Here is a 20,146-nt window from a genome sequence, read left to right on the forward strand (position 1 = left end):
TTAACAAAGGCTGGGCAGTGTTTTTACCGAGGCAACTCATGTAGCTTCCTCAAGAAGCTTCATTAAGAGGCTTCCTCAAGAAGCTTCCTCGTGGCTTCTTTGAGAAGTTTTCTCAAGAGGCTTCTTTGAGAAGCTAGATCTTTATCTACCCACACCCCTCTATTAACTAAATTAACCTCTTTGAAAATAATTACGGATTAAAATAACACAACGAATATAATCGAACATCAAACATAATTACTAATAATATATAGATATATATATCAGGGGGTTACACTCTTGACTCTAATAGTGAAATCAAACAATCACTATTCTATTATGAAGATTTTATTTTCTTCACCTATGAATAATCCAAAAATGGATTATATTTTCTTGACATATGAATAACCCAAGCATGCTATTATAACTAAATATTCCCATAATAGTCTGTGCCTCTCGGATCCATTGATGTTGAGGGAGTTGAGAGTGAAAGATAAAGATAGCCAATCGCAAATTCCACCCACATAACGCCACATTTTAATTTTTATTTTCACAAACACAAACCCAATCCAATCATGTTATTATTACTTAATCACTGCCATTGCTGAGATAAGAGAGAAGCCATAGAGTACTGGTTTTGTTAAAACCATTGATCCTTTTTATTTCTCTTGAAACCAACATACACAAAATTGCTTGACATACCTATTTGTGTTGCATTAGCTAGAAAATTTTCAACCAAATGAGTACTGACAAACCTTATTTACCAATTATATGAATAGTTAATTTGACCAAAAAACTACATTGTTCTTCATGATTTTCAGATTATGGTTAGAACAAGAGGTTTAGCACGTGCCTTAGGTAGTAGTACATGCAGAGGCATGGGTCAGGATGAGCATGATGTTGATGTTCCCCGGCATCGTAGGCCTACCGCTTTTGCCCATAGGCAACGGGTTCAGGTTGATGTCACTGAGGAAGTTCCTCAGGTGACTGAGGATGTTCCTCCTTAGGTGATTGAGGATATTCCTAATGTGACAGAGGATGTTCCTCATGTGGACGAGGACATTCTGACTGCGGACGTAGATGCTGCGGATGTAGCTGCTGATGGTGCTAAGGGGTCACCTACTGATCATGGCGAGGGATTCCCTGGTGGGCCACGTGACACATCGGTGCTGACATCGTTTGCTGACCATGTGGCATATAGTATCTGGAGTGGCGAGGTATTTTAATTTAGACGTGTTTCTAGTTGCTAATTTTTTATTTTTTGTTGTGTTGTTTGTGATAATGAATGTCTAATTAACTTTTATGTTGTGTTATTCAACTCAGGAACGACCTGAGTTGAAATTGGTCTCCCACGGTAGGAAAGTTGATAAATTTGGGAGTCCAGCGCGTGAGATTGAAGGCCTTGTTGCCAACACCGGATTAAGTCCATTGATCAGGTGTTCTGTGGTCACCGACGATCCTGGACTTATATCCGCATTTGCGGAGAAGTGGCATAGGGAGACCAGCACCTTCCACCTTCCAGTGGGGGAGTTGACGATCACACTGGACGATGTGGCGTGTCTCCTCCATCTTCCTATCGCAGGGGCATTACGCAGGTTTGAGCCTCTAGGAGTGGACGAGGCAATCTTGCTGTTGACGGAGCTTTTAGAGGTATTCGGCAAGGAGGCTCGAGCTAAGTACGTACGTGCTCATGGGGCTTACGTGCGACTGTAGTGGCGCGTGCTTACCTCCTCCACCTGGTGGGTTGTACTCTTTTTGCTAATATGAGTGCAACCCATGTTCATGTGGTGCATCTAGAGGGTTTTCGAGACCTGGGTCAGTCTGGGGGCTATGCTTGGGGAGTTTCCTTGCTGGTTCACATGTATGACCAGCTAAATGAAGCTTTGCAGGCCCCCACATGACAGATGGGTGGGTACTTGACGCTATTACAGGTAAATGTTAAAGTGCGTAAATAGGTTTAAATTGGATAATGAATTGTAAATGTTTTTTTATCTTATGTTCACTTCATTTGTGTAGTGCTGGATATATGAGTATTTTCCCAGTGTTCATCAGTGCGTCACTAATGATGGGTACGCTGAGACGACCCCACATGCCTACAGGTGTCTTACGACGAAGGCACACATGAGGGGGATCAAGGGAGCACCGTATAGGGCATGTTTAGATGCTTTGACGATCACGGACGTTTCTTGGTTGCCCTACAGTGAGCACCGGGCAGTTAGGGGCTTCGAGCTTATTTCATGCTACCAGGGGCAGCTCAAATGGGGTCATGTTGTGGTCTATGTCAGACCAGAGAGGGTGGTACGACAGTTTGGGTGCATCCAAACCATCCCTTTGCCGTCGGTTACTGGTTCATTGTCGTATGAGGACATAGACAATAGGTGGATGCATTTCGGGGATCTTGTAGCACCCGTAGGTGAGATTTGTGTTGTCCCCGGCCAGGTATCAGCGAACTACATGGAGTGGTTTTTCCAGATATCTCACCCGTTCGTTATGCCGACCCAGGAAGGCGATGATCCCAGACAGCCAGCTGCCCCAGATGTGGATGCATACGTCGAGCCACATGTCCCGGAGGTTTCAGTCGCAACTGATCTCCCCAGACATTCAATGGTATTTTAATTTGTTTTAGTGTTTTGTAATTTGTTTTTTATTTAATATTCTGTAATAATTGTGTTTTTATGACTGTCACAGGTTGCTTGTGAAGGTTACGAAGCGATCGCAGAAAGGTTGGAGCGTGTGCTCAACCTTAGGATGGTTGTTGCAGGAACAGAGTTACATGATGAGATCATGGAAGATTGCCTGCGGATCGCTTAGGGTGACGCCTCTGATGGAAGTCTTAGGGCGCGAAATAGACAGCGCATAGATTAGTTTTTGATATCATGTGTATTATTTTTGTATTTGATAACATTATTGTAATTGTTACATTATTTTGGCAATACAATTTTTGTAAATTATTTGTTTCATTATTTTATTTTTCGTGTAATGTTTATGACTAACCCAACACCACTAATACATATGTTTTTATTCTTTTTAAAGGTGTCGAGGGAAGGAGCCCAAAGTATGAAGAACCTCGGGATTTGAGGTCAAATCCTTTCCAAGGTGGAGGGGATGATGCAATCCTACCCCCCAAGGGTATTGGATAGAAGATTCCAAGAGGCTTGGGCTAGAGCTACTAAAGAAGGCCCTAGGGTTCTCATGAACCGTAGGATAGATTTTTGAGCCCATGGGTCAAGGTTGGATCCACTCTTCTTTGTAAATATTAGAATAGGTTTTTCCTTCTTTAGGGCCTTGTATTTTGGCCATTCTAGTAGTATAGGGTTTTAGCCTTGTATTTCAGGGCATTTTGAGTAGTCTTTGTAGTAGGGACTTTTTCTTTTTGTATTTTCATGTATTATGTCAAGGAGGTGAGCTTAGTTTTTAGATGGGTGTATGTAGCTAAGCTCTAGCTTCTCAAGGAAGCTTCTCAAGGCGGTGAGCTTAGTTTTTAGATGGGTGTGTGTAGCTAAGCTCTAGCTTCTCAAGGAAGTTTTCTCAAAGAAGCTTCTCAAGGAAGTTTTCTTAAGAAAGTGATGGAAGCTTGCTTGTGGGGCTTCTATGGAGGCTGGATCTTTGAGCTTCAATGAGGTCCTTTAATGGTGATTTTCCACCATAGAGATGCAGCAGAAGACAAAGGAGAAGAGGTGAGAGAAGGCGCCATCCACTAGGGAATAAGCCATGGAAGAAGGAGCTTTACCACCAAGATGAGTCTTGGATAAGAAGCTTGGAGAGGATGCTTCAATGGATGAAAAGAAAGAGGGAGAGAAAGAGAGAGGGAGGAGCACGAAATTGAAGGAAGAAAAAGGGAGAGAAGTTGAACTTTGAGTTGTGTCTCACAAGACTCTCATTCATCAAAGTTACCACAAGTGTTACACATGTTTCTATTTATAGACTAGGTAGCTTCCTTGAGAAGCTTTCTTGAGAAGCTTCTTTGAGAAAAATTCCTTAAAAAGCTAGAGCTTAGCTACACACACCCCTCTAATAACTAAGCTCACCTCCTTGAGAAGCTTCCTTGAAAAGATTCCTAAAGAAGCTGGAGCTTAGCTACACACACCTCTCTAATAGCTAAGCTCACCTCCTTGAGAAGAGAAGCTAGAACTTAGCTACACACCCCCTATAATAACTAAGCTCACCCCCATGACAAAATACAAAAAAAAAGTCCCTACTGCAAAGACTACTCAAAATGCCTCAAAAGGCCCTAGGGTTCTCATGAGCCTTAGGGTAGATTATTCCTACCAAAAAGTATGACAAACCTAAGGTGTCCCATATGAGTACCTAAGTTTGTATTGAAACTAAAAATAAGAACAAACCTACCTAATGAGTCCCTATGTACACAAATCATGAAGATGTTGGGTGCACGAGTGATTTTACAAATGAGTGTTGCACCACCCAAAGCATTCATCATACCACCTATTTTAGGGATTTGGTGCCTAATAATACCTATTTTGGGCACCAACAAAGCACAAGGATTTAAGCTCTTGCGAACCAAACCCTCATCGAACAACTCCTTTACTTGAGGAATAAACTCAAGCCTAAGAGGTGTGGCAATGTGAACAAGTGTCTTTTTACATAGGAGAAAATGTGGAGGTTGTTTAAGAGGGGAAATTTCTTTAATATTTGTCTTTATTTCAAAATGTCTTTCCTTCTTAGCTAAGCTCTTGGAGGAGACACTTACCTCCTTACACTCCTCCTTAACCATTAAAGGTTTTCCTTCTTCTTGGGGGTAGATTTCTTCACTAGATTCTTCCCCTTTTGCTTCTTCACTTTCACTAGAGGAAAGTGAAGTAGTAGCCTCATCTTGGCTACTATAAATGTCTTGGCTCCTCATAATCATGGTTTTCTTGGTGGAGCATTGAGAAGTAATGTGTCCTCTTCCAAGACATTTAAAGCACTTTATAGAGCTAGTCTTTTCTTGCATACTAGCCTTAGGGGGTTGCTTTTCTATTGTCTTCCCCTTATCATCATTGGGCTTAGAAGGTGCTGCTCCTAAGATGCCTAGACCTTGGTCTTTCTTTGGATAAGAATGATAGCCATAAGATTTTAAAGTAGGCTTTCTTTTAAGTTTTTGCTCTACCCTTATTTTCCAATCTAAGTAAGCCTCTTCATTGTCCTTCCCATGGAAGTATGGGAGTTTAATGTTAACCTCTTGAGGCTTTCTTTCATTTTCTCTCCTATGGGAGTGAGGTCTAAGATGTGACCTATGCCTTCCTTCATAATAGTCACGAAGTTCTTCACTTAGGCTCTTGCAAGAGTTATGACTACTATAGGAGGCATGTTTTTCTCTTTTCATTTCTTTCATTATTTTTCTTCTTTCTTCCTCTCTTATTTTCTCTCTTTCATCTTGACTTATTTCTTCCACTCTTTTTTTACCTTTTTCTTTTCTCTCTTGTTTTTCTTTCCACAACTTAAGGGATCTCAACTCATCTAATATCTTATACAAGGGGTCCTTAGGAGTAGAACCCTCACCATTAACACTAGATGAAGAATGAAGACTCATGTTGGTTCCTAAGTTATGGTTCTTTCTTGTTGGGGGTTTGAAAAAAAAGGTAAAAGAAACTATGGTTGAAACTAGCCAAAATAAACACTAAAAGAGGTGTGAAAGATAAGGTAAAAACTAATTGGTAAAAGGCAAGCTATCTAGGCGGTTTGACAATGGAGGGTAAAAGAAATAAGCTATGAAAGTAAGCAAGAAAAGCAAACTAGGCGGATCCTAAGAGTGTTTGGATGACCTCATTTAAGGTTCCCAACAAAGCACTCACTATCCTAAGGGAAAATTGCCTAAAATTATTACACACAAATGGAAGTAGGGTGACCTAGCGGAGGCTCCCAACTTACTTCCAATGAAAGACCTTTTTGTTACAAAATTTGAAAGCAAAGCAAATTGCCAATTACAAAATTACCAAGAAAAAAAAAGTCCTCAATTGTGGTGGCTATTCTCTCTTTAGTGTTTCACTCAATTTGAAGTGCTTCTTAGTCCAATAGCTCCTAAGGTGGTTGGCCCCTTTCTTCTTGACTCAAATTCTTCAAGATATGGCACCAATCCTCCTTTCCAATTCCCTATATGGCAACTCACAAAAAGGGAAACAAAGAGACAAGCAATAACCAAAGACAAAAAAAAATGAAATGAAAGCTAAACCAATAGAGTTTTAACAAGACAAATTTTCAAGGATTATTCAACAATTAAAGCAATGAAAAGCACAAAAAAGCAAGCTAGGACTCAAAGCGAAACCTAGAATGGCTCTAGAGTAGAGTAGAAAAACTAGAAAAAAAAAGACTCAAGAAATCTCTAGTTTTGGCACTTGTTTTTACAATAATTTTCAATTTAAATTTCAGATCTAGGATTGGTATAAAATAGGCACCAATTATAGAACAAATTTTTGAGCCAAAACAACAAGCACACTTCCCTTTCACTTTTTTTTTTCTTGGACACTGATTTTTCTTCCAACTTGTGTTATTTTTCTTATTTTTTCCTTTAATCCAAATCGCTTGGTTCTTTTTTTATAATTTATTTACAGATGTCTAGAAAATTCAGTAAAAATTTCGGCTCAAAACTCGTAGTGACCAATTCCCAGTAATTTATACAATTTTGTATGTTCAAGCTGCCAGCACCAGCGATTTCAACCTAGAAATCAAGAGTAGTGTTTATGTTGCTTAAGGCTTGGATAGTTACAATTTGTGTTTGCTTATGCTCAATTATCTTGAATAACACAATTCAAGAGAGCTTAAGACTTATTTGATTCACAAATCCAGACACAACTCAGCACCACAACTCAACTTCATCATAGGCATCATGTAGGAAACTTAGAAAACAAAAAAAAAGTTCAAGAACAAGACTACTTCTAGGAATTGATTTAGAACATGTTATGAACTAAATAACATGCATGAATTAGACTCAAAATTCAAAAGATAGGCTAAGAATGACAAGAATACATGAACAAATGTATCTAGAATTCAATCAACAAAATAAAAATTCAACACAAACTTAGAACATAATGTGACAATTACAATGACTAAACATTACTCTAAGACAACATGGATTAAGTGATTTACACTTAGGTTTTTGTGTTTTTTTTTTCTAATCAATATTTTGGAAGAAAATTTAAATCTAAGGTTCATCACAAGAATATTATGAATGAAAAATGATAGAACCTAAAATCAACACAAAAACAAGATTCAAGAGTAGATCTACAAAATTTGAACCATGGAAATGCAAGAACAAGAGTAGATCTAAGATTTAATCGGTTTATTTTTTTTTTGAATCTACTCTAAACAGCACCAAACCACAAGAAAATGGAGGATATACATGGAGAATAAGATGAAGAACAAGGAATTAAAGAGAATTCACCGAACAAAAAGATAGAGGAAGCAAAAGAACATCACCTAGATGAAGATGCTCTTGATACCACATGATGCAAGCTCCATTGGAGCTTGTAGGCCTATGATCTTCTTCATCAATGGATTCCTTTGCTCCTTGGAAAATGAATGGCAGCGGAATGGAGAAGGAAGAGAGAGAGGAGATGCCACTTCAAGGAGAAGATGAGTCTAGAAGAAGCTCACCACCATAGGAGGCCATGGATAAGAGCTTGGAGGAAGAAGGAGATGAATGAAGGGAGAGGGAGAGAAGAGCACGAAATTTTGTGCTCCAAATGAGCTTTGAAATCTGAAGTTTAATATTCAAATGATCAAAGTTGAAAAAAAATGCACACACATGACCTCTATTTATAGCCTAAGTGTCACACAGAATTGGAGGGAAATTCAAATTTCACTTGAATTTGTGGAGCCAAAATTTCACTAATTATGATTAGTGAATTTTAGTTATGGTTCAGCCCACTAATCCAAGATCAATTCCAAGATTCTCCACTAAGTGTGCTTAGGTGTCATGAGGCATGAAAAGCATGAAGGACATGCACAAAGTGTGACTATATGATGTGGCAATGGGGTGTAGTAAGCAAATGTTCACCTCCCCCTCTAAAATTTAATTGGATTGGGCTTCTACCAATTCAATTAAATTTATTTCTAACCACACACATCAAATATCCACTTAGTGCATGTGAAATTACAAAATTACCCCTAATACAAAAACTAGTCTAGGTGCCCTAAAATACAAGGGCTAAAAAATCCTATATTTCTAGGGTACCCTACCTACATTATGGAGCCCTAAATACAAGGCCCAAAAATAATGAAACCTTAATCTAATATTTACAAAGATAAGTGGGCTCGTACTTAGCCCATGGGCCCAAAATCTACCATAAGGCTCATAAGAACCCTAGGGCCTTCTCTTGCATCTTTGGCCCATTCTACTTGGGGTCTTCTATCCAATGCCCTTGCGGGGTAGGATTGCATCAATTCAGACCACATTGTTCTTCATCTTCAAAATCCATATCAAATTCTTCGTACATCGAACTATCATACGTCCATTGATCTTCGTTCATCTCAACGAAAACTAAAAAAAAAACAAATATGCATCATCCACAACTTCATTCAAACTATAACTATCAACTCATTCAACGTTTTAACAATCCACTAATTAAACATTTTACGACCTAATTTTTATCAATTAATTCAACATTTTACTACCAAATTGAACATATCGTAACTACCTACCTAAATAAATTGTCAAATAAATACATCATACAAAAAGATACCAACTAATTAAACATTTTGTTACCTATTTTCAACACTATTACTACACAAATAAACTCAGAAAAAAATACTTCTAACAATATCTATCAACTAAATCAACTAATTCATTTTACTACCTAATTTTATCAACTAATTCAACATTTAACTACCTAATTTGAACATCATAACTACCTAAGTAAATTGTCAAATTAATACATGATACAAAAACTACCAACTAATTTAATCTTCTACAGACTTTATAAATCTATCCTAATTCACCAATTATCCGCAAATTGATGAAATATGGCATAAAAATTTTAAAAATGTTACCAAATTTGAAATATTAACATTTAATCTTTAAAAAAAAGAAAAACAAAAAAATACTTCATATGGAAGAACTTCTTCCGTATGAAGTTTTAAAACTATGGAAGAAGTTCTTCCGTATGGTCTCCATGAAAGAAGTTCTTCCGTATGATTCATACGGAATAAGCTCTTTCGTAATCAAAAAATTATGCGTACGGAAGAACTTCTTCCGTAGAAAGCTACGGAAGAACTTCTTCCGTGTGCTTTATATGGAAGAACTTCTTCCGTATGTATAAAATTTGCATTATGGAAGAAGTTCTTCCAAATGAATCCTACGGAAGAACTTCTTCCGTATGTTCAAATTTCTCAAGAAAAGCTTCTTCCATAAAAAGCTAAACGAAGAACACTTCATCGACGACAAAAAAATAAACGAAACACCCCATACCTCGGTCGAGTCGAAATGAAAACAGCATGTTCCAACTACACAACAACACTAACCCTCTAACAACTTCAAAAAACCATACCTTAACACAGCAACGGGACCACACCGAAAAAACTACACTTAAAAGGTAAGCTAGTAGGGACCACAACAAAAAAACGCGAAAAAACAAAGCCGAAACTGTAAGCGAGGAGGGACCACAATCTTCCTTTTAAAGAAAATAATCAGAGGGTCAAAATGGGGATTTTTTAATATTGCTGGGTGCACCAGCAATGTTGCTGCGTGCACCTAGCAACACCCAAAGTGTAAAAATGAATTGGATTCGCCGACCCATATTTTAGGCAGTCATATTCTACATCTTCATAATGGTATCCTATATCTTCCATTTTTTTAAAAATCTCAACTAACCCCTATCCCTTGTATCTTCTTCTTTTTCTTCCTCTTCTTCCTCCCACGGACCCTTCCATTCCTTCTTCTCTTCTTCCCACATCACAACCGCTTTCCAACACCAGACGTTCCAACTAAATTTTTCCAACTATGCTAGAGGTTCCAATGCTTTTCTCCTCCAACTCTCCACGTTAGGTACATTTCAGCGCACTGTACGTCCCTTTTTCTTAGTTTCTGTAGTGACCTTTTTGGCAAAAGGTTTCTAGAACACCTATTCCAGAAGTAACACCTTTCTGGAAAGTATGTTCTGAAATATTTTTCTTCTGGATAGGCCTTTTTGGAATTCAAAAATCCATTCTAGAGTGCATGTGCTTCTTCTAGAGTGGGCTTTCCATAAGCCTAGTATTACTTTCCATAACACTCCTTATGTCATGACATTTTGCTTCCAGAATGAATGTTAAAAAAAAAGTCTTTTCTGGAACACCTTTTTTGAAAGTTTATTTGTTCCGAAAAGCTTGTTTTGGAATGTACTTTTTGCTTCCAGAAAGGCCTATCCAGAAGAAATTTAATAGATGATTAAATTTTATTTTTATTTTACAATTTTAGTAATTTTTTATGTTATAGTTTTAGTCTTAGTTTGTATGGAGGATGATTACTTCAACAAGATGTCTGATGAAGTTGACAAGATGATACCGTTAAAAATGAAGATTGCAGCAAATTTTTTACAACTACGAAGGTAATAATATCATCATTATAGTTAATAGGTAGTTTATTTAATTGTTGATGTATTTAATACTTGGAAGGTGAACTTCGACCAAAAAAATGTTTTATGTTGTTTATGCAGGTTTTTGATACTCGAGACAAATTATTGAAATGGGTTCGGGAGGTTGCATTTGAGTTGGGTTTTGTTGTTGTCATTTTGAGGTCATACACAGAAAAACAACCTGGAAGGAAGACATTTGTTGTCTTGGGTTATGAGAGGGGTAGCAAATATAGACAATGTGATTGCCCTTTAAAGTTGAAAGGAAGACCACTAAAAACTGGTGAATGATAGGTACTTAGGGTTATGTGTGGGTCTCATAATCATGATGTTGTTGAGACATTGGTTGGCCATCCATATGCTGGTCGACTAACTCGTGATGAGAAGACCATGTTTACTGATATGACAAAGAGTATGGTGAAGCCTAAAAGTATTCTTCTAACATTGAAAGAACACAATGAGAAAAATGTCACCACCATTAGACAAGTGTATATTACCAGAACTACATGTCGGAGATCTCTCAGAGGCCCTGTCATACCCTAATTTCATCCGGGGACCATCTGTTTGGTGGGATGCGACCTTCGCTTGACCACTTCAAGGTACTTGACACCCATCGTTAGGCAATCCGTGAAGTTCCGCAACATGTCGGGAGTCGAAAGGAAGCGTTAATGCGCAATCTGTAAAGTTCCGTAACATTCCAGAAGCCAAAGTGGGGACGGCTGCGTAATCTGTAAGGTTTCGTGACATTACGGAAAGAAAACAAGTATCGTTACGTAATTCGTAAAGTTTCGTAACGTTACGGAAAAAGAATCAGCAAAAAAGGGTAGAGGGGGTGCATTTAGTAAACAGAGGTGTGTAAATAGCAATCAGGCCCACTTGGGCCTTCCAGGATGTTCCAAGAGAAGACGGTGCCTTCTGGTGGAAGCAACGCAGCTCGCCTGGGCAAGCTAGGCAGCAACCACCTCCCTCTTTTCCCCTATAAATAGGGGAAGGAGGGCAGAACAAATTCGTTCAACCCTCTTGGTATTTGAGATTCACTTAAAATTAGTGAGAAAAATTGTTTCCGTGAAGAAAATCCAAGCCGAGGCGCTTCCGTAACGCTTCTGAGACGTTTCCATGGGCGATTTTGTGATGATTTTCCACCGTTCTTCATCGTTCTTCGTTCGTTCTTCGACGTTCTTCTGTCTTCAACCGGTAAGTTCCCGAAATCGAACCTTTCAATTCATTCTATGTACCCTTATTTGTCCCCACTTGTTTCGCGTGCTTTTATTTTTATTTCGTTTGCTTTCCGTACCCCCTTTTGACGTGCTTTAGTCATTCATTTAAGTCGTTTTCTCGCCTAAATCAAAAATAAAATAAATTTCCACCGATCATTTGAGTTGTAACATCTTTTAATTTCTGTTAGAATAAAATCCGACTGATCTTTCACGTTGTAACCACGTTTAAAACCAAAAAGAGGCAAAATAATAATATAATAAAAAAAATATATCTTTAAATAACATAATCAAAAAAATCAATCAGACGTTTTTCTTTCTTAATCAAATTGACTAAATAAACCAAAGTGAAACTAAGGCTAAAATCAATTCATAAATCAAGCTTTTGTCATCACCTAAAAACCATCTTTAAAGGTCCAATGCCTTGAAATGATCCTTTTTGCTTTTATTGGTTAAACGTGGATTTTTAAAAGCCTAAAATCAATACATAGCTTTGTCACCTCTTTCAAAAAAAACCAAGAGATCATTAATGGTCCAATACCTTAATATTGTCTCTCCTTTCAAAAGAATCGAAAGATTGTTTAATGGTCCAACGCCTTAAATGACCTTTTATTCAATCAAAATATATCTTGCAAAAAAGGATAAAAACAACTTAACCAACGTTTAGTTCTCAAAGAACTACGTAGGTCTGATTTCCTTATCACAATTGAGGAATACGTAGGAGCAAGGGAAACCTCCTGGTCGACCACAAAAAGATAAAAAATACAAAGGGCATAAAAAGACATAAAAAGCGTAAAAAAGGGAAGATAAAACAAATTGAAGTCGTATTTGCACACTTGATTAAAGGCTACCATCCCTTGTGACAGACGCGTGGGGTGCTAATACCTTCCCCATGCATAAATACAACTCTCGAACCTTTCACACTTAAAGTTCGTAGACCACGCCTTTTCCGGTTTTTCCGACGTTTTCCTCAAATAAACGTTGGTGGCGACTCCGCGTGTTTTCCTTCCTTGGAAGATGCACCTGTGAGTCTCGTGTCGCCCTCCCGCCGAAGGGTAGGTTGCGACAGTTGGCGACTCCACTGGGGACCGTTGCTAGAGAGTTAGGCCAATCAATCAGTGTGCTTTCCTTACTATGACTTCCCTTTTGTTCTTTTTTCTTTGTCTTTTTTTTTCTTATGTTCTTGTATATATAAACTCTTTTGGTGCTTTTAGTGTGTTTTAAAATGTATGCATGAGGTAAATATTTATTCATTTGATGCACACAAACACCAACACTATTTGCACACACGTTGAGTTGAAAAGGGGCCCTATACCCGGGTCCATGGGAACATAAGGAGTGGAGGTGAATCTGTGGTCATGCTAGGTCTCCGACTTGCTTGATAACAGTGAACCGTCATCTAGAGATTTTCTCTTTGATAAACGTATTGTTGCTAGTAGTCTCTACTGCCGCAATATGTTCTTCGAAGGGGATGATACCTCTAGAGACCATCAAGAGAGATATGGCCACCTTGGGAATTATCACTAAAAGCCCTTTTAGCTCCCTCCCATGTAGGTCCCTAAAATAGGGGCACGAAGCAAACACGCTGCGTGCCATTTTTTACACTGCCATGCATGTAGTCCTAAATGTCGTGTACCCCTTTGATTATATTTGTTTGTGGATATTGTCGTACTATGTACATCCCCGTGTTGTGCCTTTCGCATATGCATCATGCACGTGTTGTGCCATCATTTTCTTCTATTTTCTAAACCCTTTTTGCACCATTTTAATTATTGATTGGTCTTAATTGTCAATTAATTAGGCAGTTTTATTATTTGGGCTCATTTAGCTAATTTGATGTTTTTAATCTAATTTCAGGAATTAATGAAACATTGGGCTTAATCCGGATTTTGTTTGTGGACTTGAAGAGGGCAAATAAAGCAGCGCTTACCTTAGTTAATTTCTAATTAGGAAATTTCGCAATTTTATTTTATGTTGTTCAGTGTTTATTTCGTTTTGGGCCAGAGTATTGAAATAGGGCCCAGTGACTTTGAGTGACTCTTTTTAAATAGCTGCCTTGGGATTCGTGCAGGGCATTCTATTCTGTTATGCTATTCATTATTCAGAGCTTTGTTTTAGGGTTTTCGTTTTTCTGTTTTGACGTTTCTGAGTTCGTAATGCAATTTTACGTTTTCTGCCTCTAATTACGAGTTCATTCTTGCTTCTTCTTCTACTTTCATTTACGTTTCTGTTCATTTACGTTCTTGTTCATTTACGTTTCTGCTTCATGTTTCATTTGCGTTTTCTGTTTGAATCCATGGAAGGCTAGATTTTCTGGTGTTGTTTCCTTTTGAGGACGAAGCCCAACTCTCTTTGAGGTTTCGTTTGTAATGTGGTTTCCTGGCAGTTTTCCCTTCACCAGTTATCCCAATTTCGTGAATATTAATCAGTGCACGCTTCGTGTTCGATTAATTGCCTCTGAGCCTAACTTGCGTTCATGCTTAATGGACGATGGGCTAACTGGTGTATGTGGTGCCTAATCACGTATTGAAAACCCTAAGTTGATTTTCGCTTAGTAAATTGAAATAGGGTTGGATTAAGTGGTTGACTGTTAGGGACGAATTCTCCATAACCCAGGATAAGAGAGTGGCTTCTGAATCAGAGGAAACAACCCGTTTTTAGTATTAGTAGTTTCGTATTCCATTTTATTTGTTCTGCTCTTTAATTACCAAACAACCAAACCCCCTCCCCCCCCCATCGTTACTGTTACTGCAAGTATATTATGAACATTTGGCTTGTCACTGCTCGTTGGGAAACGACCTAGGATCACTTCCTAGTTACTGCATTTTCATGTTTATTTGATTCGGGTACAGCCTCGATCAAATTTGGCGCCGTTGCCGGGGAGCAGTGTCCAAAGGTTCATAATAGCTAGCTAGTGTTGTGTGTTTAATCCTTTCGTGTTTTAATTGTTAGTATTGTGTTAGTATGTGTGTTAGTGTTGATTAGTGTCCTGGTATTTTGTTTAATGTGTGTTCTGTTTCAGTTTTACCATTAAGCGTTTCCCCTGTTTCAGTCTTGGGTGTTTTGCTGTGAAGATTGTGCTTGAAAACAGAGTAGTAGTAGAAATCAGCTTGCGGAAAAACAGAGTAGTAGTAGAAATCATTTAGAGACGGATTTTAGCGACCACCCATGCTGAATTAATTGGGATTTTTTGTTTTAGTAGCTAGGGTTGTTATTTTTGGCTGAATTTTTTTGTGGTAACTTCTTTTAATCCATATTTTGTGGGAAAAATAGCTAGAGCCTTTAGTTTGGTCAGAAAGTTCCAAAAAACTAGCAAATTTTGTGTTTGTCAAAACTTCAAACGGCCATAACTTTTGCTCCGGTTATCAGAATCGCAATTATTATATATGCATTTGGGGTAGAAAAAAATTTCCTACTCCGTGGCAGCCCGCCGTAGGCCGGTTGAGGTCTCCATCGTCCAAAAAAAGCGATTCTGTCAAAAGTTTTTTATTTTTCAAGTTTTATTCACTTATTTTTCTTAACCTACCATTTTTAGCTTTCATAGTTAGACTTTGAATTTTTGTCTGAAATTTTTTGTGCTATCTTCTCATCATTTTATAGGGTTGCTCACAAAATTTCAAGTCATTTGGATATCATTTGAGGGTAGCTGTAGTTCAAACCTACACCTTTATTTACATGACAAGGCAACTAGTTGTGTGCATGCTGAATGTAGTGTATGACTAGAGGCAATCCATCTGACTTACAACCCTTTGATCCTGAGATAGATAGGACATTTCATAGATTAGTTAGGCATCATTTTATACCTTTTGATCATTCTGAGCATTCCATAACTGGTGAATCTGTGCATTCTGTTATTGGTGATTTTGAACATCCTGATCTTGAGCATTATAATTTTGAGCATTCTGATTCTGAGCATTCTGATTTTGCACATTCTGAGAACATGGCACAACCTCCACCTCGTGAGAGGACTCTAAGGGAAATGGCTGCACCTGATTTCACCTACGAAAGCTTGTGCATCCAATACCCTGATGAGGATGTCCCATATGTTCTTAAGACTGGACTGATTCATTTGCTTCCAAAGTTTCATGGCCTTGCAGGTGAAGACCCGCACAAACATTTGAAAGAATTTCACATTGTCTGCTCCACCATGAAACCCCCAGATGTCCAAGAGGATCACATATTTCTGAAGGCTTTTCCTCATTCATTAGAGGGAGTGGCAAAGGACTGGCTGTATTACCTTGCTCCAAGGTCCATCACGAGCTGGGATGACCTTAAGAGAGTATTCTTAGAAAATTTTTTCCCTGCTTCCAGGACCACAGCCATCAGGAAGGATATCTCAGGTATTAGACAACTCAGTGGAGAGAGCCTGTATGAGTACTGGGAGAGATTTAAGAAACTATGTGCCAGTTGCCCCCACCATCAGATTTCAGAACAGCTTCTTCTCCAATATTTTTATGAAGGACTCAGTAATATGGAGAGAAGTATGATAGATGCTGCCAGTGGTGGAGCCCTTGGAGACATGACTCCTGCTGAAGCCAGAAATTTAATTGAGAAGATGGCCTCCAACTCCCAGCAGTTTAGCGCCAGAAATGATGCCATAGTCATTAGAGGAGTGCATGAGGTAGCTACAAACCCATCTGCATCATCTGAAACTAAGAAGCTTGAAGGCAAACTGGATGCGTTGGTCAACTTGGTAACCCAGCTGGCCTTGAATCAGAAATTTGTACCTGTCGCAAGGGTTTGTGGTTTGTGCTCCTCTGCTGACCACCATACAGACCTTTGCCCTTCCATGCAGCAACCTAGAGCAATTGAGCAGCCTGAAGCTTATGCTGCAAATATTTACAATAGACCTCCTCAACCTCAGCAGCAAAATCAACCACAACAGAACAATTATGACCTTTCCAGCAACAGATACAACCCTGGATGGAGGAATCACCCTAACCTCAGATGGTCCAGCCCTCAGCAACAACAGCAGCCTGCTCCTTCCTTCCAAAATGCTGCTGGCCCAAGCAGACCATACATTCCTCCACCAATCCAACAACAGCAACAACCCCAGAAACAACCAACAGTTGAGGCCCCTCCACAACCTTCCCTCGAAGAACTTGTGAGGCAAATGACTATGCAGAACATGCAGTTTCAGCAAGAGACCAGAGCCTCCATTCAGAGCTTAACCAATCAGATGGGACAATTAGCTACCCAATTGAATCAACAACAGTCCCAGAATTCTGACAAGCTGCCTTCTCAAGCTGTCCAAAATCCCAAAAATGTCAGTGCCATTTCATTGAGGTCGGGAAAGCAATGTCAAGGACCTCAACCCGTAGCACCTTCCTCATCTGCAAATGAACCTGCCAAACTTCACTCTATTCCAGAAAAAGGTGATGACAAAAATTTACCTAACAATTTCTGTGCAGGTGAGTCTTCTTCCACAGGTAATTCTGATTTGCAGAAGCAGCACATTCCCCCTCTTCCATTCCCTCCAAGAGCAGTTTCCAACAAAAAAATGGAAGAGGCAGAGAAAGAGATCTTGGAAACATTTAGAAAGGTAGAGGTAAACATACCTCTGTTGGATGCAATAAAGCAAATTCCAAGATATGCCAAATTCTTGAAGGAGCTGTGCACTAATAAGCGGAAGCTTAAAGGAAGTGAACGGATTAGCATGGGCAGAAATGTCTCCGCATTGATTGGTAAATCTGTTCCTCAAATTCCTGAAAAATGCAAAGATCCAGGTACATTCAGCATACCTTGTATCATAGGGAATAGTAAGTTTGACAATGCCATGCTAGATTTAGGAGCTTCTGTTAGTGTTATGCCTCTGTCTATTTTTAATTCTCTATCTCTAGGTCCCTTGCAGTCAACTGATGTGGTAATTCATTTAGCTAACAGAAGTGTTGCCTATCCTGTTGGTTTCATAGAAGATGTCTTAGTTAGAGTTGGTGAACTGATTTTCCCTGTTGATTTTTATATCTTGAATATGGAAGATGGATTTTCTCAAGGATCAGTTCCCATCATTCTAGGCAGACCCTTTATGAAAACTGCTAGAACTAAGATAGATGTTTATGCAGGCACACTGTCCATGGAGTTTGGTGATATAACTGTTCATTTTAATATTCTGGATGCTATGAAATACCCATCTGAAGATCTTTCTGTATTTCGTGCTGAAATAATTGACCATGTTGTTGATGAATACATGACTGATCTTTATTCTAATCTGCATGCCTCAGTCTGAAATTGTACTTGATCATATGTCTGAATTTGATGCTGAGAGTGAATCTGAAAGTGATATTGATTGCATGTCTGGTGGTGTTTTACCTCTTGAGATTGATTTTATAGAGTCAGATAGGACTAACCATGTTTCAGGAAGTACACATACCTCTGACTTTCTTTATGAGGTAAAGGCTGAGAAACCATCTCCTTCTACCACTGTCCAGCCGACCACACCAGAATTGAAGCCTCTGCCATCAAATTTAAAATACGTTTACTTGGATGATAGCAAGAGTTTTCCAGTGATTATATCTGCCTCTCTTGCTGATGAGCAAGAGGAGAAGTTGTTGTCAGTTCTCAAGAAGCATAAGAAGGCTATAGGCTGGACCCTGGCGGACATTCCTGGTATTAGCCCATCCACATGTATGCATCAAATAAATTTAGAAGATGGAGCTAAACCAGTAAGACAGCCACAGAGAAGACTCAACCCGGTGATTCTTGATGTAGTGAAGAAGGAGATAACCAAGCTTTTGCAAGCTGGAATCATTTATCCTATCTCCGACAGCCAATGGGTGAGTCCCGTCCAGGTAGTCCCGAAAAAGACTGGCCTCACAGTGATCAGAAATGAGAAGGAGGAGCTGATTCCTACTCGGGTGCAGAACAGTTGGAGAGTCTGCATTGACTATAGGAGGCTGAACCAGGTTACCAAAAAGGACCATTTTCCCCTGCCATTCATTGACCAGATGCTTGAACGCCTGGCAGGTAAATCCCACTACTGTTTCCTTGATGGTTTTTCTGGTTATATGCAAATTACTATTGCTCCTGAGGATCAGGAAAAGACCACATTCACCTGCCCCTTCGGCACTTTTGCTTATAGGAGGATGCCTTTCGGCCTGTGCAATGCCCCTGGTACCTTCCAGCGGTGCATGATTAGTATTTTCAGTGATTTTTTAGAAAATTGCATAGAGGTGTTTATGGATGATTTCACTGTATATGGATCCTCTTTTGATGGTTGTTTGAATAGTTTGGAAAAAGTTTTGAATAGATGCATTGAAACTAACCTTGTGCTAAATTTTGAAAAATGTCATTTTATGGTTGAGAAAGGTATAGTTTTAGGCCACATTATTTCCAATAAGGGCATTGAAGTAGATCCTGCAAAAATTTCTGTTATTTCACAATTGCCTTACCCCTCTTGTGTGCGAGAGGTGCGATCTTTTCTTGGTCATGCAGGATTCTACAGGCGCTTTATAAGGGATTTTAGCAAAGTAGCCCTTCCACTGTCCAACTTGTTGCAAAAGGAGGTGGAGTTTGACTTTAATGACAGATGCAAAGAGGCTTTTGATTGCCTCAAAAGAGCGTTGACTACCACCCCCATCATCCAGGCACCCGATTGGACAGCCCCTTTTGAGCTTATGTGTGATGCATCAAATTATGCATTGGGGGCTGTCCTTGCTCAGAAAATTGATAAATTGCCCAGGGTGATATATTATGCTTCTAGGACTTTAGATGCTGCCCAAGCAAATTATACTACTACTGAGAAAGAGCTTCTAGCCATAGTTTTTGCTCTTGAAAAATTTCGATCTTATTTGCTTGGTACTCGCATTATTGTTTATACTGACCATGCAGCTCTAAAGTACTTGTTGAAGAAGGCTGATTCTAAGCCTAGGTTGATCCGATGGATGCTCTGGCTCCAAGAGTTTGACTTGGAGATCCGTGATAGGAGCGGAGCACAAAATCTAGTTGCTGATCATTTGAGCCGGATCGAACGTATCTCTGATGCAGATTCACCTATTCGGGATGATTTCCCGGATGATCATTTGTATATATTGTATAGTATTTCTGACTCTCTTTCTACTCCCTGGTTTGCTAACATTGTCAATTATTTAGTTGCCTCTGTTTTTCCTCCCTTAGCATCTAAGGCCCAAAAAGATAAGATTAAAAGTGATGCTAAGCATTTTATTTGGGATGACCCCTACTTGTGGAAATTGTGCAGTGATCAGGTCATTAGACGGTGCATTCCAGATCATGAGACTGACTCAGTCCTGCAGTTCTGTCATTCTTCCGCACCGGGAGGTCATCTGGGTGTTCAAAGGACAGCTCGCAAAGTGCTTGATTGTGGTTTTTATTGGCCCACCATCTTTAAAGATGCGTGGAAGATCTGCAGCACTTGTGAGCAGTGTCAGAGAGCAGGAAATACACTTACATGGC

General features: G+C 39.1%; 2 protein-coding genes and 1 non-coding gene across 3 annotated transcripts in view; 2 read left to right on the forward strand and 1 right to left on the reverse strand.

The window, feature by feature from the left end:
* Nucleotides 1–2,927, forward strand: part of LOC102663896 (uncharacterized) — a 48,524-nt gene extending 45,597 nt beyond the window's left edge. Inside the window, exons 2-5 of the mRNA XM_006587081.4 lie at nucleotides 801–1,196; nucleotides 1,303–1,910; nucleotides 1,996–2,586; nucleotides 2,668–2,927. Coding sequence (XP_006587144.1) covers nucleotides 1,884–1,910; nucleotides 1,996–2,586; nucleotides 2,668–2,790 — 741 coding nt within the window. The 5' untranslated portion in view covers nucleotides 801–1,196; nucleotides 1,303–1,883 and the 3' untranslated portion in view covers nucleotides 2,791–2,927. The remainder of the gene's footprint in view (nucleotides 1–800; nucleotides 1,197–1,302; nucleotides 1,911–1,995; nucleotides 2,587–2,667) is intronic.
* On the forward strand, nucleotides 858–1,692 carry LOC102670365 (uncharacterized). Its single transcript, XM_006588036.1, has 3 exons — nucleotides 858–953; nucleotides 987–1,196; nucleotides 1,303–1,692. Exons 1-3 carry the CDS (start codon nucleotides 858–860, stop codon nucleotides 1,690–1,692), a joined length of 696 nt encoding a protein of 231 aa, XP_006588099.1.
* A 13,128-nt stretch (nucleotides 2,928–16,055) lies between the features above and the next one.
* On the reverse strand, nucleotides 16,056–16,162 carry LOC112997995 (small nucleolar RNA R71). The gene has a single exon (XR_003263042.1). It is a non-coding gene; the product is annotated as a small nucleolar RNA R71 (small nucleolar RNA).
* Between the last annotated feature and the right edge of the window lie 3,984 nt (nucleotides 16,163–20,146).

Source organism: Glycine max, chromosome 9 (assembly GCF_000004515.6).
Source record: "Glycine max cultivar Williams 82 chromosome 9, Glycine_max_v4.0, whole genome shotgun sequence".
Lineage (NCBI taxonomy): Eukaryota > Viridiplantae > Streptophyta > Magnoliopsida > Fabales > Fabaceae > Glycine > Glycine max.